The sequence below is a fragment of the Centroberyx gerrardi genome, chromosome 9 (assembly GCF_048128805.1).
Source record: "Centroberyx gerrardi isolate f3 chromosome 9, fCenGer3.hap1.cur.20231027, whole genome shotgun sequence".
Lineage (NCBI taxonomy): Eukaryota > Metazoa > Chordata > Actinopteri > Beryciformes > Berycidae > Centroberyx > Centroberyx gerrardi.
The window spans coordinates 22,107,803-22,130,023 of NC_136005.1; the positions used below are offsets into that span (position 1 = coordinate 22,107,803).

Below are 22,221 nucleotides of genomic sequence, written 5' to 3' on the forward strand. Positions count from 1 at the left end.
CTCTCTCTCTCTCTCTCTCAAGACTGTCATCCAGTGACGGGCGTGGAGAGAAGACACGCACGCTCTTTTTTCCCCCCAGGGCGCCTGATCCCTCATTACGCTCCTTCTTCCCCCGTGCAGTCCGTTACCTACAGTGGGTCTGCTCTCTCACAAGTTGCTGCTCCATTGATCTTGATAAATGCCTCAGATGAAGTATAGGGTTTTCTTTGGCGTGCGAGCGGGGATGTAATGGAGGGTAAACCCATATAAATCTCAGTTTATCCACGTTTTTATTTGCGGAAGAGTTTTCCTACCTTTTTGTAGGCTGACCTAAATCTTTACGAGATACATTTATAGTATTCATCATCTTTAGTAGAATCGAGCTGATGTAAGTAGTGAAGATAGGATCTTTTCAGGGATAAAAACAAACAAAAAACACTAATGCTTTTCTGAATATATACATGATTTTTGTTTAGAACGGTGGTTGTTGTCTTATGATAATCACTGGAGTTCATGGTTGAGAGATTGAGCTTGAGAGATATTTGATTCAGTTTTAGAAGACAAAAAAAAAAATTCAACCTGGATGAAATAACACACACAAGAGCATAAATCTACAAGTTTTATAGTGCAATAAATTATAGCTGTGGCTCAATGTCCTTGTGGTTCTTAGGAGAGGCTGCATGCAGGTTTGAGTCATACACAAACAATCCTGCGTCTCTATACCCATTTTATGTGCCGGAGACAGCTTTTTATCAGTCCTCTGTCCCTCTGAGGCTCTGAGGTATATGTTCTCCATGACAGGCTGTTTTATGTCTTTTCCTATACATCACACTGCACATCACAAGTAGCCCTGTCTCCCCACCACCACCACCCCCACCCACCCCCCCACCCCCCCCCCCCCCACCCCCCCCCCCCCACACACACACACACACACACACCTACAGAGAGGGTCATTTTGTACCTTCCCCCTTCCCTGTAACAGTGAGAAACCTGTAACAGGCTGTGATACTGAAGTCAGGCTCAGGGATAACTGGAAATTCAGAACTCAGTCTGCTTGAAACATGGGAGGCTTAACAACACGTCCATACATGTTCTGTCTCAGGCATAAACAGTGGAATTCTGAGGCTACATGAGGAATGCAGGAATCACATTCAGCAAGCTTTTATTACTATTTTGTTAGACAAGCGTAACAAAAAACAATAAACAAGCCAACAGAGAAAACAGAATCCAACATATAAGAATTTGCCAAAGGAAATAAAAAGAATGAATTAGACTAGCAGTGGAAAAAATGGGCTCATCTGTGCTGCAGGATCAGTTTAGCTTGCATTTAAATTAAAATCCTCATTGGTTTTGGTTTGATCAAGGACTTTCTACTTTAAAAGCAAATCCAAATAGAAAACAACTGGTGGGTATTGAAAATATCAGTGCAGTCAGAACTTCATTTGGGTTCCAATAAACAGCAGGGTGGGAGTCAATTCAAAATGTAAAATGAAAATATAGCTGCAAGACTGGGAACAGCTTAGCCATTTAGTCATGAGGAAAATACGTGAAAAAAGGAGGAGAAAAATGAAATCTGTTAGGCCTAAATAATGTCATAAAACTAATAGAGGAACTTAGAGGAACAATAGGCTGCATTAGCATGAGTATATCACAATAGTCTATTGGAATGAAACATTAGCATAGTAGTATGAGTAATCAGCAGGCATCATACAATGAACTATTACCATATTACCTACTAACAGAAATAAAAATGATATAGAATAAGATCATACTGTGAATACAGAAACTCGTGTCACTGTCTAATTACTTTGACAGAGCACCTGAATAGAAATAACATTGTTTTATTAAGTAAACACTCTTAATTGGCATTCTATGTCAATATTCTAAATAAACATTCTAATGGCACACGACCACCGTTGCCATCTTGAATTGTAGAATGCCTCATTATATTCGATGAAAAAGTAAACCTCCTTTATTAAAAGCCATAGCCTACATGGTGGACATACAGATATACAATAAATCTTCCAGCAGGTGTAGAGAACTGCACACAGATCTGCAAGATGAGTGGTGTAAAATACATTACTGTCCAAAAATAATTGCAATGTCATGTTAATAACCAATGCTGGCTAGCACTTCTAGAATCATTCTAAATCATAAAAAATCAAAATGGTATGGCCAGGCCCCTCTGAAAGCCAACTCTTGTAGGTTGGCCTTCTAACTCTCTCACCCTGACTGAACCACTTTCCTTTGCATCTGAGTCCTAAGCTGGAGGACCCTCTGACGTCAGACTGGATCCTCTTCTGAGCACACAGCAGAGGACACTGGGAGGACAAGCATGATGTGCACCACCTGTAGGATGTTCTACAGAGCAGCTTTTAAGGTCTTTCAATTTACAAGAAAACATCAAAGAGCACTACCTTGGATTCAGACCAGTTTGGCTCCTTGTTGAGCATTGTCTCCCAAAGGCCCAGGTAGCTTTTGTCCATGAAGCTGGAGAAGATCAGTATCTTCAAGGACTGATGCTCCTCTCTGGCTAGTTTGGGGTCACAACCATCTCTGGGGATGAAAATGGAGGATAAAAATAGGGTTTTTAGTCTACACAGAATCAAGTTGAAGTGTATTCTCACATCTTTCCCATCTAGTCTACATACTATCATTTTCTATGCTCAGCCACTAGAGGGTGCAAACTGTCCATTTAGTAGACATAAAGGGCATAACATAATCAATTACCTGCTTAGTTTAGGTCAGCATAGGAATAAAATAGGTAAAACTGTGCATTCAGTTCACTTTCCTAGGAGACTACTGAATTGACAGCATTGCCTACTCCAGCCTGTAAAGAGAAAAATCAATTAATACAAATATATTCTGGATTATTCTTAAAATTGATTTTCTAATAATTTACCTATGTGGCACACAATGGAAAGACAGAATGAAGTTCCCTGCCTCAGCGTGAAGGAGGGTTATGACAACACCCTTTTGCCTAAGACAGCAGACCTGCCCCATGGCTACTATCTTCTGTATCCACTCTGTCTGTCCCCAAACCATCAAAGGCCTCTTTTGTGGCATCATAGATTATTAAAATAAGTATAACAAAGTAGGCTATTATTGTATCTCCATGCCTAACAAGCCCAGCTTTTTGTCCTCTTTTGTCCTCCCTTTTTCTTAATATTGAAGTAGTGTGATTCAGTTGGGATAGTGTTGCCCTCTGATTAAAATGAGCAATATGTAAATAATTTGCATGAATCAATCTAGATATCAGTAGAGTTATGTAGAGTGTGCCATACCCAGAGCATTGGCATGTTTGACCTCAACATGGCCAATCAATATATTCGATGGCCTGCCCCTGTCCAGAATCCGGGCATATATTATTTTGCATTCCTTGGTGGTGACTTCCATGTCACCATCAGTCACAATGGCCAGAAATGGAGCCTTCCTTGTCTTTTCACTGGTCTTCCTCTCCAATACTCTTCAACTCCAATAAACTGGGTGCAGGCTGTATCATTGCTATAGGTGGGATTGACATTCTGACCGTTGATCATTTCTGCCTCCTCTGCAGATCGACTGACACGCACGTTGTAGTTGTGGATCTTGTTCCTGTATAACTGAAGTGGAGCAGCTCCCTCACAACCACAGCAAGACGGGCTTTCATCACCACCAATACCAGAAAGGTCCTGTTACAAAGACAGTTTTCTCATAACAAGTTGTTTTGGGCTTTAATAACATTGTGTCAGATGTAATCGTGGCTACATTTACTATTTGCCATGTCAAGTTTTCATCAATCAGCCAGAGATGGATAATCATTTGATAATCACACTACATGAGAGATTTAGGATTGGTTTATTTTGTTGGTGAGCAGCCTACATACAGGCAATGAAATTGAACTGAAACAGTTGAACCCAAAAAGCGATTAAAATAGTCCTTTCAACACAGTGACACTCACACTGCAGCTACACATTTAAATAGCTTTGATTGAACAATTATCATTACATTTCAGTTATAATAGTCAATTTGATTCTTTTTTAGCAAACTTCAAACTACAGCAGATATTTCTCGCTTTTCTTTAGTACAGTTGATTATATTAGTGTGAATATAACTTTGATTTTTGATATTTTGATATTCTTTTTTGGCATTTTTGCCTTTATTACATAGTCCAAAATAGAGAGAGACAGCAAAGACTGAGAGAGAGAGGGGGATGACATGCAACAAAGGTCTTGGGCTGGATTCAAACCCAGGATGTTGCAGTTGCATGGTGTGGGCCTTAGACCACTGAGTCACCAGGACACACCAGAACTTAGTTTAATACCAATTGGATTGCTGACATCGGTGGATTCCTGCTATGTTTGCTGCTTGTGTTGACACTTCTGCAATTCACGATGCCAGGTGGGAGACATCGGAGCCCGCTAAAACTTCCCACATATCCTACTTGTAATTACCACGTGAACGTTTTTTTCCCAGACGGCATTTTGTATTTACGGAAAATCCGATATGACATGAACACATCACGCTAGTTAAACCAACATATCTAATTTTGCAATACAAGTTTCAGGCCATGGATAACTGGAAAATTGGATGTAGGCAGATCCCATTGCTATTGTGTTTACATTTTATTTGTTTTTTGGGGTTTGACTGTTGGAGATTGTGTTGGCCCTCTGGGTGTTTATTGGAGAGCAACACTCCCTGCGAACTAGAGGTACGTAAATCTCTACAGTGATGTAAGTGATAACAACAATCAATCGTCATAATGGCAAAAACTAGGAAAACTAGAAAATGTGCTCAGTAGAGCCAACAACACCCCGCAAGGCAGTTATGCACCTTTTGGTGATATGCCACGCCCACCACCACCCCCCTTTTGGCCAATCAACATGAAAATGTAATCAGTTCTTCCTTGGCCCATAACCAACCTCCATACCAAGTTTTGTGCAAATCCGTGCCCAACTTTTTGAGATATCCTGCTAAAAGACGCACAGACATGCAGACGCAAGCGAAAACAGGCCCAGGTTGAAAACCTTTAACCTTTAATAATCCTTTAACAGAGTAGCTAGCCAGCTAAGCTAACTGATGCTGTTCTGTGGGTGCCTGGCACCCATTGGCCAACAATGTAGAGAATTCCTTGGAATGGAGTTAAATTGGTAAAAAAATGACGTATAAAGGTAAATAAACATATTGTTGACCATCAACTATTTTCCTTCACTAATACACTCTTATAACCTTTATCATCACAGTCACTGACAAATTTGCAAAGATGAAATCTGGAAAAATGAATTTGTAGGGTTGTTGCAATACAGCAGATTTGGAACAAAACAAATAATGTTGTTGCTGTGATAATGAGGCATTTACATGACTTGTGAATTGGTAAATAAATGCAGCATTAATAGTTGTGAATTTTAGCTGTAATTTTAGTATGCTAATAAATTATCATTTTTTCCCTTTAAGACCTGTAACATGGTTGGGTAGACAAATCTCAACTATAGCTTGCACTCATTTGCATGAAAGGCAAACTCGGCCCCTACTTCCCTGTAACAGGCTGTGATACAGAAGTCAGGCATAACTGGAAATTCAGAACTCTTGAATTTCCAGTGCTGCTTGAAAACCTCTAAAAACACGTCCATACATGTTCTGTCTCAGGCAAATACAGTGGAATTCTGAGGCTGCATGAGGAATGCAGGAATCACATTCTTGAGAAATCAGCAAGATTCAGGCTTCGCAGCAAGCTTTTATTACTATTAGACCAGAGTAACAACAAACAAGCCAGAGAAGAAGAATCCAAAAGAAACTGAAATAAAAAGAATAAATAGACTAGCATTGGAAAAATGGGCTCATTTGTGCTGCAGGATCAGTTTAGTTTCCATTTAAATAAAAATCCTCATTGGTTTTGGTTTCATTAAGGACTTTCTACTTCAGTAAAAGTACATCCAAATAGAAAACAACTGGTGGGTATTGAAAATATCAGTGCAGTCAGAACTTCATTTGGGTTCCAATAAACAGCAGGGTTGGAGTCAATTCAAAATGTAAAATGAAACAAGTTGCTGGTTGCTGACAGTGGATTAATTCTGTTTCCAAACTGACTGAAGAGAATGTAATTTCTGAATAGAGACGATTCCGAGTGAATTGACCTCAACCCTCAAAATGCTTCGATTTTGTTTCTCACACCGTTTCCTCAGTGCTCAGGCTTGTCTGAGTTGCGGTGGCGTTGGTATAGGTGGGAACGCTGTACTTGGTGAGGACAGACTTGAACTGCTCCAGTGTGGCATCGGTCCGAACCCCCGTGGGGTCAAAGTGAGTCCGACTCACCCTGAACCCAGCCTCTGTCAGGTACTGGAGAAACTTGTTCAACCTGCAGGGAGAAAGAGGGGATTGAGTGAATATAAAAATGACTTCCAACACTGATTTGAAGATTGAGAGTGTTCTGTAGGTCTAGATTTGAACATACGATAGCTAAACCTAAATAGAAAAAAATCACATTAATAATCACTGGGTTTACAGAAGAGAGTCTGGAAGCCCATGGCCATTTTTTTTTAGACACAATCAAATACAATTCAAGTCTTTAACTCTTTTTTGTTTATATTTTTTTTTTGACAATTCAAGTAATAAAATGCAAAAGTCTTAGACTCAAAAAGATATTTAGCCTTATCTTGAGACATAGGCTCATTAAAACATGTCTGCGGACCTACCAGCAATGGGCCAATGACACATTTTGGGTCCCAGCCCAGAGTTTATACAGCTTAGGTTCTTAAAGACTCAACCAATAGACTCAAGAGTCACAGTAAAGGCGTTCAGCGGTCACTCACTTGGGCATGTTCATGCCTCTGATGCTGTGGCGGTGGATGCTGTAGTAGAAGGCTGGGTGTTCCAGAGATGCATCAGACTTCAGCTTCTTCACAACATTTCCCGACTCCTCTCCTGTCTTCCTCTTTCCTGCCACAAAATCAAAAAGTATATTTTAACTGAAAATTAAACTGAGAGGGCTATAAGTCAATATTTTTTTTATTAAAATGCAATTTAAATCCAGGTTTTCCCTACAAAGCATCTTCATTGGAAATTCTCTATTGAGGGAAACACATACTGTAGTTCAGCTTTAGGGCTAACCTGCCATCTAGAGGACAAAAGTCTAACTGTTGAAGGTAAGATACTGTGTTGATTATGGAGGTTTCCAAAGTTGTGCAAATGACTCACCAGACTGGTCAGCAGTGCCTGACTCCTCACCTCTCTGTAAGGTCTTGATGACCACACCGCATTCCACTGGAAGGGAAAGCAAGTCAAAAAATCACTCATTTGGATATGTTTGGGGATTTTTTTGTGTGCGAGTATTTTAGATAAGCACAATGTTTTTTCTCATACCAAAAAATGTCAGACACACACATGGACCACACTGAGAACATAGGGCTTTACCTTGGTTGGTGAGAGCAGTGGGCCCGTGGACAAAAGACTTGAGGGTGGTACAGTCGGACTCACAGATGAGAGTTTTGACCAGCGGCTGGATGTCATCCATACTGTGCTGCACTGCTGCAAACAGCATCCTTCTCAGGAAACCAGTATTAAATAGGGGGCCTGACCTGGGGGCACACACACAATATTAAATAAGTGGGTTTAAATGCAACCCATTACATAAAAGTATGAGATGCACTGATAATGGAGCTGAGGGTATTTAGCATTACATAAATGCTGAGCAGGGTACTGGAGCAAACAAGCAGTGCTACATGCATAAACACCCATTGTAGTTATTTAGAGGGCTTTAATACTGCTGAGAGGGCTTTTAATGTGGTTGATAATAATATTGATGCTGTTGAGTTTTGGAGTGATAGTGAGAGGTTTACTCTACCATAATGGTCCCAGCTCCACCGCTGTCTTGCCAGGCATGCTCCCGTGACAGTTACAGGGCAGCTGCTTATACAGGTTGTCTGGAGAGAGGAGAGACCATGGTCAACAGATTAGAATACTACTTATTTACCAGTCACAGTATTTTACTACTAACTTTCTGTGCATGTTTTCTGGAGAAGAGGTGTTGAAATCGACAACAATATAGAACATGTACAACACTTTAGGTCAACTCTGCTTAATTTCCCATCATTCTCAGTGCTAGATCATGGTGATTGCTGCTTTAGTATAGTCGTGGAAAAAATGCCACTTAGTGTGTGTTAGCTTGGACGTCTTGAGAAAATAATGAGTTGCCTCATCACAAAAGTGGTGCACAAAAACAAAAAAAACAAAAACAAACAACAACAACAACAAAAAAACCCTGAGCAATAGAACCATTTGGAAAATGCTGCAGGGAAGTGAGACTTCTACAATAGGCACCACTTTTGGCTTACTCACCATCCACCATGCTGCCTTGTTTGAGGAAGACTCTCTCCTCGCACCACTGGCAGTGGATGAGCTGTCGTAACCTCTTAACTGACTCGTCAGCCTGGGTGGGCCCCCTGAGGACCCTCACTACCACCAGGACAAAATGTTCCAACGCCACCGCCAGTAGCACCTCGATGCCTTTATTACAGCGTGCTGCTGCTCTGGAAAGTACAGGCACATACAGAGACATTAGTGCCTAGCCTGCGGATTGAATACTGTCAATTCTGTTGGGAAACCTAGCGTTGTGTATCACATTAAGGCAGACAGACACACACACACAAAATAACATGTCTACCTGGCTACAGTGGCCACTACCATGCGTGCGGCCAGCTCTTTGTAGTACTCTGTGCGTACTATGTGACAGCTGTAGTGGCGCAGGGTGACGTTTGGTGACTTGGCGTACAGCGAGCCGGTGTCTGTGGACGTTACTGAGATGATGCCCAGGTTCCGTACGTTGCGGAAAGCTGCGTCCAGGTAGTTTACTGACGTGCCGAATGGGTCCAAGTGACTGAGGGATTCAAGAAATAAAGTGATGTATTAAATTAATCACAGCAAATATTTAGAAAATCTATTTTTTTTATGCCGCATAATTTAAAAACCCTTGTGCATCCACGCTATTTGTTAATAGAAAAATAGCTTGGATGACAAAAAGAAATGTCATTTTAGAGCAACATCGTTTTAAAAATATAGGACCTATTGCCATTTTCTGTATAGTGCTGTGATCCTACAGTCGTACTTACATGTAGTCAAAGGGCCGCAGATGCATGATGACATTGGCATCCATCTTGGCGACCTCCACTGTAGCGATGGGCACTCCCTCTACTTCACTGCTCGCCCCGTCGGGGACCCGAGAGCCTCGCGAGCCCCCGTCCACCCGGATGTGGTTGAGCTGGCAGTTCTCTTTTATCATTTTGACGCATGTCTCGCTGATGTCCGTTATGGTCACCTTGACTGCATTACGAAGGTGCTTAGCCCACTGGAGGCCCATGATCCCTGTGACCAAAGAGGCAGAGAAGGTAGACACAAGTTGGAGTTTGTTGTGCAAGTATGTAGGTCAGGGATTAGCCTGTGAACACTTGTTACGCACCCAGACTAATCTCATCAAATACTGTCATCAAAATGTAAATTTAGGATGAATTTCAGGCAACTTAGATGGTTATATCTGGTGAAACTTTTTGCCATGCATTTGAAAACAATAGCTGTACAATTATCCCGTAAAATATGAAGCTCAATGGCTTGGATGAAAAGGAGAACAGGTAAATTGTTCATTTCTCACCTGTGGCCCCAAAAGCATCCAGACACTCCAAGGGGTTTCTCTCCTCTGCCAGAACAGCCAGTGAACAGAACACCAGCTGCCTGAAACATACATACACACGTTTATGTGCGTCTACTAAAATTGACATTCCTAATCATTGTCAAAATGCATTTGTAATGTGGCATGGACAAAAATCTTTATGTCTGAATAGCAATATTTTTTGAGCAAACTTGGTTCAACAGAAATTTGACTACTAACCTGTTGGTCTTCATCTTGCGGTTGAAGTAAGTGTCACTCTTCTGTGGGGTGGTGTGGTTCGGCAGGAGCTGCACGTTGGTTCCAAGCTCCTTCATGATTTCATAAGCCTGGCCAGAGGGAGCTGCCCACCAAGTATACAGATTAAAGGACACAGGTAGACACTTGTATCATTACTTTTTGCCATTTATATTTTGTTGCTGTTGTATGGAATGTGCAGTGTGAAAAACTTAAAGCGTAAAGCTCTTAGAACTGAAATAATGGGGCACGTCATAAAAAAAGGGTTGCAACTCTATAAGAGCACAGTTCTGTGTTACTCTGATGTGTTGAGTGGCCAGTCTACATTCCTTCAGCATTTTATTCGTTTTTCACATAGTGCACAGTGAAGGTTGACAAAGCATAACAGCACAGCATGATCCGGACTCATGGAGCCAATCACAGAACATAGTTTTCCTCACACATGAACATCAGTTTACTCTGTGGTTTTCAGTGTTTACCTGGCTCCTCAAAAGTCACATCTGAGCTCCCCGAGTAGCTGGCCTCTGTCTCTCCCTTGTTGACATGGCGTTTCAGGTGGCTGATCATGTCCGTCTTGCGGGCGATAGTGACAGAACAAACTACACAGTGGTAGTGAGCCACCTGTCTCCCTAATGCCTGGAAGAGATTAATACAAAACACAGTGATGAGGGAATTTAGATGTCTAAGAGCACATAAAAAAACTACACAAAAATGCTATAGCTACTTTACTGTGGCAGGACCGAGGGGGCATGCTAAACGTAATTCAAACTGTGTATCTCACAAGACTGAAAGTGTTTATTTGATATCCTGTACAACTCAGCAGCAAGCTGAAAAAACATCAACAAGAGGCAAGAGGAGAAAACACAAAGAAAATGAGAGACATAAATAATTAGCAAGCCTCAGGTAGTCCTGCTCGACTCTGCAGTGGAAACCATGCTATTGTTCCAAAGTAAACGTAACTTGAGCCGGAGACCGGTGTGCGTTTAATTTCTTACCTGGTCTCCACTGAGGCTGGGCTTCAGATGTCTGCAGGGCAGGTGGCAGATGCACATCCTCTGACCTGTTGAAGGTTACAGGTCAAAGGTCGACAAGAGCACAGATATGAAAATTACATTACATTAATTTAGATTTGATATGATCTTTAATCTTTAACTTATTTTTAACATAGTTTTTCAGTTTCAGTTTACTGTTCGCTGCTGTCATCTACTATTATTATGATTTTATGTCTCAGTGGTTTCCCATCCTTTTTTATTGCATTAATGTCCAGTTGTTATCTTGAAAATCTCAAAATAAATCATTAACAAATGAACACAGCTTCCTCTGCTACACACTCCTACCCTCAAACTCCACATAGACTTTCCAGTGGAGGTTCTGGAGGTGCCGTCGAAGCTTGTGGCTGTAGCAGGCTTTAAACTTCTCCTCAGGACACAGAGGACATGACTTCCGCCCAGCTGGTGGATGGAGAGACAGAAACACATGCACAGAGACAATGTTGCTACATTTTTTTAAAAAACAATCTGGCATCTGAACTGTAAATATGCATTTCATTAGGTCTCTCAGGATCAATCGACTCACCACCATTGAGGTCAACCAGCGTCTCAAGGCCCTCCAGTTTGTTCTGAATGGAAATGTGTCTCTCTGTTAGCAGCAAACAAAAATGTTATCAGTTTAAAATAAAAAAAACATTGTCATGAAAACAATGGAAGTTTCATTAGCCCACTATCCTGTCAAGTAATTTTCCATCCAGGCTAGAGCAAAATTGTCCTCACAAGCCATAAACTGATGGTACGCAGCTGACAATCAAAGCCAGATATTGAGCAGGATCTTTAAAACTATCCCTGATCTCAATTGATCAATACACAGAGGGAGCTTTTACTAAATTACCAATAGTTGTAGTGGATGGTTTGGCATCACTGTCTCCAGCAGCTTCATTCTTTACTGCCTGTACTGCATCATGGTCACCAGTTGTAGGTGCGTCTCCACCACCACCTTTTATTAAAAAAAAAAAAAAAAAAGGACAGAGGTCACAGAGCTAATTTGATTATCATTTTAGCTTAATATATCAACTGGTTATACCACCTACAGTTTCCACATTGTTTTTTGGGGTTGTATTGTTCAAAATCATTTCAATAACACAAAATAGAAAAGAAAAAAAAAACATCCCTGTAGGACTGCAGATAGATTTTCTTCAGGAGATTCATGTAGCATATTTCTGGCTTGTCTTTGAGCTGGCCTACTGGCCAAAGGCTCGGTGGGATAACCATGATAGGGCAAACTGTCTAAATTGTGCGCCTCTGCGGTCCTGTAGCGGAGCTCCGTGATGAGACCTTGTCATCCAAAAATTGAACAAGCACAATGCGAATTTGACCTTCTGGGCAACCCCATGCAAAGTGATGTATACGGATGTAAGCAATTGGTAATGCCAGCGTTTTAACAGTGGCTCATTTCCTCTTGTCAACGTAATGTTTGACTATTAGGTCCTATGGCGGAGCTCCGTGGTGAGGCCCACATTTACTTCAGCAGTTACAAACTCAAATTCACTGCGAATTTACCACACAATGTGGATGCTGCGTAAACTAAAAAACATCCTGGAGTTTACAGTCTCATAATTTCCGTACAAATAACAAACTGTCGCAGTTTTCTTACGTTTTATATCGACGTCCTCCTGGTGTAGCTGAACAGCGTCTCCTTCCTTGAGCTCCGCCATTACTAACTACAGAAAATACGCAGGCACGGTTTTTGTCCTCATCGTACGTAAAATGCGCAATTTTCAAACGTAACTTTGTATTGAATTATACAGATGTTTGATAAATCCAACAGTTAAACAAAACAGAGAAACCGAGAAAAACGTGAAACAACGGAGAAAAAAATCGTCGTACTAATAAATTACTCTAAGAATATTACTTTAACGTTACAGGCAAAAACGAGAGAGACATTTTCAAGATATAACGCTAGCCCAAAACAAATGGAAAGCGATAACGCTCAGTTCTGTCCTTTTTACGGCCAGTGTACCAAAACGGCAGTGACAGAATGCAGGGCACACTACTAATATCGAGTAGAATTTACTAGACGTTAAATAAAGCCTAGTTTCTTACGTTACGATTTAAGCTAGGAACTAACTACACTTCCCATGATGATCGTCGAGATACTACTTCAGTTACACACGTGACATCAGCGGATGTTTTGTAAACAGTTGTCAATCAGTCAGTTAGCATTAGCAACGTCAGTGGGACCTACTGAGGTTGGTGTAGTTTGCAAGTCGACAAACTACACATTTCTTTCACTTAATGTTGTACGCGAACGTTCCAGATACCAAAGTAAGTAAAATATTGTTGTTGAGTTCTCTCAATTCTCAGTGTTACTGGCTATCTCACATAGGTTAGCTAAGCCGCTGGCTGTGTGTCATACATGCTTCCCTTCCAAGGCAGATTGTCTCTCTGTACTCTTCGATTTGACTTCCACATTCAGTGACCTTAATATTCTGCTCAACACAGCATACTTTCCCATTCCAATAAGACTAAGCACAAGTTTTAATTCTGTTTTAGTGAGAAACCAGGGTAGCTGACTATAGTCACATGTTTCAAGGCAAATCAAGACACAGTTTAGCTCTTGCTGTAGTTTAAACTGGATTATTTGGGAAGAATTAAAGAGACAACAGCTGTCTTTTGCCTCTTCGTGACCCTGGTATTATAAGGTTCTATCTGGCATGTTTTTGGAAAACGAGTTTGTCATATAAATGTAATCACTGGATGGTACTTTATGCTTGTGGGGTGGTATTTTTATTTTCATACGGTTTTGGATGATATATTTGACAAAAATCTAAAGTTGTATCTCCAAAAGCTCATGTAAACGTGGTATTATAAAGTTCTATCAGACATCCAATCCTAAACTTGAATGAATGCAGAGGTGACATTAAAATCCACCTTGTAGCTATGCGCTGACAGAAGAGCTAATATTAGCTGTTAAGATTATTTCCACACGTTTGTATCATGCTTGATAAGATAGACAAATAGTAATAATAGTGTTAAATAGTGTTAAATATCCATGTCTATCCGATATACTTAGCACGCGCTAGAATGCTAGCACTAACTAGCTAACTATCAGCAAGTGATTTATGAGGGAGAGGCACAATCTTATTCAAATAATTGGGATGAACGCTGATTTGAATACAGTTAAATTAAGAATTTTAAGCCTTAAATCTGATTTTACAGGTCTAAAAATGTCAGTATCATGGAGACCTAACATTGTTTTCTTAAAGTTCTTAGTTGTTTTCATTTTCACATTTTTAGTGAAATTGATATTTTCCAGCTTGCATTAAAAATGTCTTAAAAAGTCTGAAATTTGACACCAGGTGCACAAAAGTGGCCAGACTTACAGTGAGATGCTGAGCAAATGTTCCAGTGAATGGATATAAATAATTGTAATGTGAATAGTATGAAATGTGAATAATTGTGATTTTGTTTTTGTGATTTGTTTGAATGTGTTTATTCAAAAGACCTACAATGTATTTTAATGCTGGAATGAGTTTGAAAATTAAGTGAAAATACATGTTAAAAAAGGTTAATAAAGCACAAATATGGTGATGCACAATGGTGTTAGTCAGGGCTTTTTAAGTACTGAATACTACACTCATATTGATATACTTTGATATAATTAAATCTAAATAGGCTTTGAAATTGTCTTTGTGAGTGATTTTTACCATAAAATCACATGTATTCAATTTTCCATTTAACTTGCTAACTGAGCTTACAGAATGATAATGTTCTATCTGTGTTTGGACCATCTTCAAAAATCAAGTTTCTAAATATCCCAGGATTTTGATATTGTACATTCAAAGCATCATGGGGGTTAGGTTAGGTCTTGGTGAACTATAAAGATGGATTACACTACTTAACAGTTTAGCCAGCTGGGATGTCAAAACATTGATGCACTGTATCTAAGAACTGCACTCCACCCAGATAATAATAATAATAATAATAATAATAATAATAATAAAGTTTATTTGTATAGCACTTATCAAAAACGGTGTTACAAAGTGCTTCACATAAAAAGCAAAAGTAAAATCAGTATACAAGATAAAACTCATGATAAAACGAAGCTTGACATAAAATTAAATGAAAGTGCAATGAAAGATAAAACAATACGGGAATAAAACACAATTTAGGAAAACTAAAACTCAAAATTGATCTAATTCTAGAAATAAAATGATAAAAACAAGTCTGAATGAGCTTATTAACGTGGCTCTCAAAGTTAAGGCTCGTATCAATTAAGACACCTACATTTTTTGCAGTGGACTTAACGCTGTTGGACAAAGGACCAAGTGCTGACTGGATTTGAGTGTGCAAATGATCTGGGCCTATTATAAGAATTTATTTTTTGTCAGAGTTTAATTTAGGAAATTATTTGACATCCAGTCCTTAATATCTGCTAGACAGTTGACTAAATGAGACAGGTTTGTAAGGCTGTTTGGCTTCACTGGAAGATATAATTGTGTATCGTCTACATAGTAATGAAAATAAATATCATGCCTACGTATAATGGCCAAGTGGAAGCATATATAATGAAAATAGAATTGGCCCCAAAATTGAACCCTGGGGCACTCCACAAGTTATAGGGGAAGAAGGGGAGGTATGGTCACCAATTGAAACAAAGAACCTCCGATTTGTCAGGTAGGATGGAAACCATTTCAAGGCAGTCCCAGACATGTCCAACCCACTGCTGTAATCTATTAATAAGTATATTATGAGCAATGGTGTCAAAAGCTGAACTTAGGTCCAACAAAACAAGTATAGAAAAGTCAACAGCATCAACATTCATTAGAAGGTCATTTGTGACCCTAATCAGTAGGGATGCACCGATATCGATACCAGAATCGGTATCAGTGCCGATACCAGGCTAAAATGGAATATCGGTATCGGAGATTTTACCCAAGACTAAAATCTGATACTGAAAGCCATGAGTAACATGTAAGAAATAAAAGCAAACTGTCTTGATTTTATGCATTTGTGGCACATAGAAGCCTGTATTTCTCAAACAGAGGGAAAAACAAGGATTTTATCTCAATAATTTTGTCCATTGACCCCAAACTAAGGAAGTAAGCCTGCACTGTTCAGTAAAAGTAATGGATCGGATCGGTACTCAGTATCGGCCGATACTTAAACTTTCATACTCGTAATCGGTATCGGCATTGAAAAAGTGGCATCGGTGCATCCCTACTAATCAGTGCAGTCTCAGTACTGTGATGCTCAGTACTGATCCCCGTATGGATCAAATAGAGGAAGGGATTGCCTCCCTTTTTGTTTCACCACCGATGCCCAGGTAGTGGAGCCGCTGTCAGACGGACCCGGGTCATCTCCATTATTATCCAAGCCAGGGGAGGCTCCGGTGTGAATAGGTTCCAACACAGCAAGCCAAGAGTTGGAACCTGTATTAGAAAGATAGAACCTTCTAATACCAAGCTCACGTCTTCACTAAAGACCATGTCTCAATTAACTTCACAGGACAATGTCTAAAAAGAAGTCCAAAAAGAAGAAGAGCAAGAGGTTGCCTTCATCGTCAAGTGAAGAGGATGATAAGGTGATTGTTGAAGAAATTGTGTTACCTGTGCCTGACGAAGATCTCTGTGAGATTAAAATGTTGCCTTGCCTTTAAAATCACTGGGAGCTTTTAATACAGTGTGCGGATTCTACCTTTTCTTACCTGAAGAAATTCAACGTTGCTCCAGCTGCCAGTATTTTTGCCTTCACGGCTCTAGGCTTTTTCACATGACGCTGTTAACAAGAGCTTTTATGTTTATTTTCCATGTTTCTTTCAGGCATCCAAAGAGCAAGATGTCACTAAAAAGTCCAAGAGTGCTCGGAGGAAGCAACATGGTAGCAGTCATGACAGGTAAGGCATCGTTGCCCAGTCAGAGTGCTCTAACAACTAATGGTTGAAAATGAAGGTTAAATCATCATTAAACAAGATACAATGTTGTTAAATTCACCGTAGTTCATATGGCCATTTAAAATTTCTGCTCTTTTACATATAGATGCACAGAGAAACAGGAAAATTCCCTTACTGTCAAAGATGCTTCCCGAAGCAGCCGTCAGATCAAAAAGGCTGTCTGCAGACTGGCAAAAACACCAGCAACAGACCAGAGACCTTGTGAAAATAAAGAGGAACGTGCACCAACAAAAAGTGTCTCTATGCCTTGCCATGGAGAGAGTTGCTCCAGTCAGGCAAAGGCTAATATTTCAGGGGAAGGTGCTTTTGTCACTGTGGGTAAGACTGTAGAAAGGGGACCCTCAAAACCAATGAGCACTCACAGTCCTCAGAGAACAGAGAAGACCTCCCAAGGCAACTTACATAATATGTCTTCCCAGAGGAGCCCCTCCAAATTAACCAAGAAGTTGACGAGTCACAGTTTTGTTTCAGCTGAACGGAAGGAACAGAGGCAAATTTCAGTGAAGAGGAGGTGCATACCTGAGGAACCACCCAGGACTGAAAAAGACAGCAAGACTGCCAAGACCAGGGAACCAAGCGAGACCTCCTCCCTTTCCAAGGATTTAAGGGAGACGAGAAGGAAGCTGCTAAAGAGGATTAGCAAGGAGCACAGAGAAGAGGTTTTGAAGGCCAAAAGGAATCTGTGTGCTGGAGCAAAATCCTCCTCCTCTGCTGCCACAGAGCAGTCTTGCACTTTAGCCAAACACACTACCTCAGATAGTAGCTCAAATGTATGCAAGCATCTCACCTCAAAACAAGGGAGTGTCACACCACCAGTGTCACATAAGACAGCTAAGTTGCCATCTCCTCCTGCATCAACTGTGCCTCTCAATTTTAAGATACCAAAAAAGGCTCGACCGTTGCCAGTTGATGGTACAATTTGGAATAATGATGACGGTGTTCCTAAAAACAGCAAAAAACGCACAAGTGCAACTGAGCCTTCACAGTCTGGGTCCTCAGTGAACAACACCAAGCAGGGAACTGTCCAAGGTGTTCACCGCTCTGCAGGTGTTACGGCTGCTTCTCCTTGTGAAGGGCAAGATGAGAGATCATCTGTGTCAGGCCAGTTACCGACCTTGACCTGTACCAACACATCACCGCATCATGACCAGGTAATAAGTAAGCAAGTAAGTAAGTAAGTAAAGCTTTATTTATATAGCACTTATATAGCACACTAAAACGCATTGTTACAAAGTGCTGCACATAGAAAAGTGGCAGAGGATACAAAAACAGTAAAAGCAAGATCAAAATCAAACATATTTAAACGAGAGGACAAACAAAGATAAAACTTTGGCGAGGCTGGCCTATAAAACTGTAGAAGAACAAACACAAAATGAAACAAACGTATAGAAATAAAAATGGACATAAAAACAAAGATAAAACATTAGAAAAAGGCTAACCTGTAGAGATGCGTTTTCAGGTGCTGCTTAAAACAATCAACAGATTCGGTCATTTTCAAGCCTGACAAAAATGACTTCGTCGACATTGACTGATAAAAAAAATGTTACATCGTGATAAAGATTTTTGCCATATCGCCCAGCCCTACCTAAGCCTAATTTCCATTTTCTGAGTTCAATTTATTGTTTCTTCAAAACAAAAGTGTATATGGAAAATCAGTTCCCCACTATGTTCTGAAACAGTTGAAGCAGGCATGTATCAATTGATCACCTTGCCATACTAACTGAAAACAACAGGCTGAATTACAATAGGGGGGCGAGCAGTTAATTGGTAGCTCTTTAAAGAGGTGACAGGCGAACAGGACTGGTGGAAAGTTGGAATGAACTTTAATGCAGCTACTTCTTATCTCCTCTTTGTTGTGTTTCTGACCCACACCTTATGTTGGAAGGTCCTGAACACAAACCAGTTGTTTCACTTCAAGCTGTTGTCCATACACTTATTGACTGTGCCAGACAGGTGAAGTCAGCTTGAGTACACGGTGTACAAGACATTAGCCTTTCTGTTCGGTCCAAACAATTATCCTGTTTTACTTAAGTAATTAAAACCATTATTATTCCCCACAGTCCCATGGAAAGTGAGAGGCCTTGTTACATCTTAACTACACATACCCTTATAAAGATACACCTGTATGCACGAAATACAGAAAGATGAGACTTTGCACACCGTAAGATATGTCTGCCTGTCTTTCGTTCTCTGTAGATTAAATTTCTTTTAAATATTATTCTTAAAAGGCATACTGAGTAGGACTTTCGAAGTTGACCCCTCCTCCATGCGGTTGCCAGAACGGTAAAAACCGGCAAAAACCTGTAAAAACAAGACTAGATCAAAACCTAGTATATGGCTGGACCGTGTCCGTCTCCTCTCTCCGCCGCTGTCCTCTCCACGGCCCGCATTGATCCTCCCGATCCAAGCCCCGGTCGCTCTGGTACCCATCGGTGCCGAAAACGCCGTTCGTGACGCATCGGCGTCGGGACCCCCGCCGAAATCTCGGCCAGATCACCGGGAACAAATCGGCCCAGCTATCGGCACTGGCCGGAATCGTGCCCCCAGGAAACTCCGGGAAGCGTCGGCAGTTAAGCCCTCAGCGCCGAAACCTCCATGCTTGTCTGTGTCTCTCTCTCCGCCAACAGAACAGAGGGCTGTCAGGTGGACTGAGCTCGCGCATATGCATCGAAATAAACAGCGATATGATATAATTGTATAGATTCTACTTTAGCTTCAGCTTACAATGCATGATATTGGTCAGCCTGCTTACTGTGTGGGAGAAACGGGCTCTCGATCTCAGCGGAGAAACAAGATGGCGGAGAAAACGAAACTTACATTTCTGGCTGACAAATTCTTGGTCGTCTAATATCAATAGCATTTTGTTGACTAGTAGGCCTATGGGAAAATGCGTTTCCTACAGTACTGTCTTCTTGCACAAATGCAATTATTCACAGTTGTGCACATTTTTTTTAATGAAATATGTTGTAGCGTCAAGTGGTTGAAGGGCTTCACCTGGCCCGTTCTGAGAAGAGACTGGAGGTGGATCTAATGCAGAGCTATGGAGAACTCACCTGTATGGAGATAGACCCACCAGAACAGGGAGCCACAGACACACTAGGTGAGTTTAATTTTTTTTTTACACAGTTGGACAATTAACAGCTGTTTCCCATACACATTCCATGAAAGATTTAGTAAGCAAAGGGAGTGATGTAAAAGTACCAGCTAGGGGTATGCCACCTCCCTTCATCCCATATCATATTCCCCTTTGCTTGTAATAGGATTTAATGTATTTGAAACTTCCCTTAAGTCCTGCTTTATTCAGTTGTTAACTGATGGTACAATATGAATTCAACAAGCATGAACTCTGTGTTTCTTTTGCAGGTAAACAGCCTCTTCAGCAAGATCTAATCCTTGTTCTGGACACCAACATCCTCCTCAGTCACCTGGATTACGTGAAGAAGATCCGATCTCTTGGCCTTGGAGGTATTTGGATTGATTTTTGGATAATAATAGTTTTCTGTAGAATGGTTTATGGCTCTTTCAGATGTGATAAAGTGTAGCTTCTTGCCATTGCAAAGAAAAGACAGGTTACCCAGTTTCTTTTAGTGTTCACTCTTATCAATTTGTCCAGTTATAACCCCTCTCCTCCTTTGTCTCTCTACTTCCATCTTTCTTTTCCAATTCCTACAATCTTTCCCACCTCTCTCTTCTCTTGATCGTCCTCTACCTCCTATCTGCTCATCCTCTCTCATCACCACACATGTAATCTTCCTTCCTCTTTTTCTCCCTCCCATTCCTTCCTACCTTTTCACCGACCTATCTGCCTTTCCCACCTCCTTCCAAAGAGTATATAGAATTCCCAGTTCACTGGCTTGGAAGCTATCCCTCATTGCATGTATCTCATGCTCTGGACTGATTATTACACATCAAGAGATGGCCTCACCCTTTTGAACACAAAATATTTTGCATATCCCATAAATACATTTCAGGAGAAATGAAGGCAAACTGTTTTTTACCTTCCCTTTATCCCTCTTGTTCAATTTTAACAAAGCATCCATTGTTTTTGTGCTTATGTCCTTCTCTGTGTGGCCCTGGATTTCCCTACAAATTTCACTTAATCCTTTTTTGGATTTACTCCTAACCAAGACGGGCTGTGTTTATCTCACATTATGAAATGTGGAGTTAACACTAGATGTCTAGTAATACTAGTCGTATTATAACTCCATGCTTTATCCCCTCTTTATCTTCCTGTAGCCCTGGGCCTCCCTGTTGTCCTGATCCCCTGGGTGGTGCTTCAGGAGCTGGATTCCCTGAAGATGAGGAACAGACTGTCAGATTCCCACCAGGCAGGAGAGGCCCACCTGGCCTCTCCTGCCATCAAGTACATTTACAGCTCTCTGAAGAGCCGGGAGCCACGCCTCTGGGGGCAGTCCATGCAGCAGGCCGCGCAAAGCAGCTGTGAGTCCAGACTTCTAAATATCACATAAATTTAAAGTGCATTGAAAGTTGCATTCATTTATCACAACCAAGAATGGAAACTAAAAGTTGGTGGTGGAGTCAGTTGGGTGTAGTTGAGTGTCCTCTCCGTACCCTGTCTATAGGCCAACATCAAACTTGTAGTGAGGACAATTTTGCACTAGCTCGCACTGAAAACGAATTGTGATGGGTGAGATGGCTAGTGCAAATTTCACCCGTGGTGACAAATTAGAATAGGCAAACATTTTAGAAATGGCAAATAAATCAGATGACATAACTATAAGCAATTAATGGGAAAAGTAACAACAAGCGATAGTTAATAACAATGTATGGCATATACATTGTTATTAACTATCACACACATGGGCACCAATGCAACCAACGATAGTACATCCTTATGTCTGATAAGTTGCTGTTTCACAGCATTTACTGTGAAACAGTAATTCTCTGTTCTTCCGTCATTGTCTTTTATAGACAATTTGTATCAAAAATTTGTATCAAAAATTTTACGAACCTTTGCTTTATCTGTCTCTTACCCATAGACACGCTCAAATCGAATATGTGAACTTAATTTTCATTTTCTGTGGTATTTTTGGCTGAAAAACTAGAAAATTAGTGAAGTCTGTGGAGTGTCCCTTTTTTGCCTCTAAAGTGTACTATGAACATTTACTAAGACAAAAACAGGTTTTCAGCATTTAAAAGCAAATGTTTCTGGAGTCTGATGATTTCAGCTGGGCCTGCCATGCCAGGGTAAATGCTTGACTTTCTACCAAATCTCCATCAGGTGGCACTAGCAGTAAGCTGGTCCCCCATCTATTCAGCATCACAAAAGTATGCATCTCAAGGGCGAGTCAGCACACACTCATAAGGAATCTCATTTTTCTCAGCCGAGCTACGTAAAACATTTGAGAATCAACATTGATTGGAAGTAATTTCTCAACAGCTGAAGTTGATCGCTCCAGCAAGTC

The 22,221-nt window shown here is 40.7% G+C and overlaps 2 protein-coding genes across 3 annotated transcripts in view; one reads left to right on the forward strand and one right to left on the reverse strand.

Moving 5' to 3' along the window:
- Positions 1–5,707: 5,707 nt before the first annotated feature.
- trmt1l (tRNA methyltransferase 1-like) lies at positions 5,708–12,597 on the reverse strand. The gene is made up of 16 exons (XM_071913443.2): positions 12,497–12,597; positions 11,735–11,839; positions 11,426–11,488; positions 11,188–11,301; positions 10,846–10,910; positions 10,330–10,486; positions 9,836–9,956; positions 9,599–9,678; positions 9,063–9,315; positions 8,618–8,830; positions 8,293–8,483; positions 7,799–7,877; positions 7,369–7,532; positions 7,153–7,218; positions 6,768–6,894; positions 5,708–6,313 (listed from the first exon to the last, which is right to left on the reverse strand). The coding sequence occupies exons 1-16, from the start codon at positions 12,555–12,557 to the stop codon at positions 6,124–6,126; spliced, it is 2,049 nt and encodes a 682-aa protein (XP_071769544.1). The 5' UTR covers positions 12,558–12,597; the 3' UTR covers positions 5,708–6,123.
- A 495-nt stretch (positions 12,598–13,092) lies between these two features.
- The window catches only part of swt1 (SWT1 RNA endoribonuclease homolog), a 28,320-nt gene continuing 19,191 nt past the window's right edge, over positions 13,093–22,221 (forward strand). For both annotated transcript variants that reach the window (XM_071913433.2, XM_071913434.2), the window contains exons 1-7: positions 13,093–13,167; positions 16,351–16,426; positions 16,665–16,738; positions 16,881–17,946; positions 19,766–19,895; positions 20,159–20,260; positions 21,032–21,235. In XM_071913433.2, coding sequence (XP_071769534.2) covers positions 16,355–16,426; positions 16,665–16,738; positions 16,881–17,946; positions 19,766–19,895; positions 20,159–20,260; positions 21,032–21,235 — 1,648 coding nt within the window. In that variant the 5' untranslated portion in view covers positions 13,093–13,167; positions 16,351–16,354. The remainder of the gene's footprint in view (positions 13,168–16,350; positions 16,427–16,664; positions 16,739–16,880; positions 17,947–19,765; positions 19,896–20,158; positions 20,261–21,031; positions 21,236–22,221) is intronic.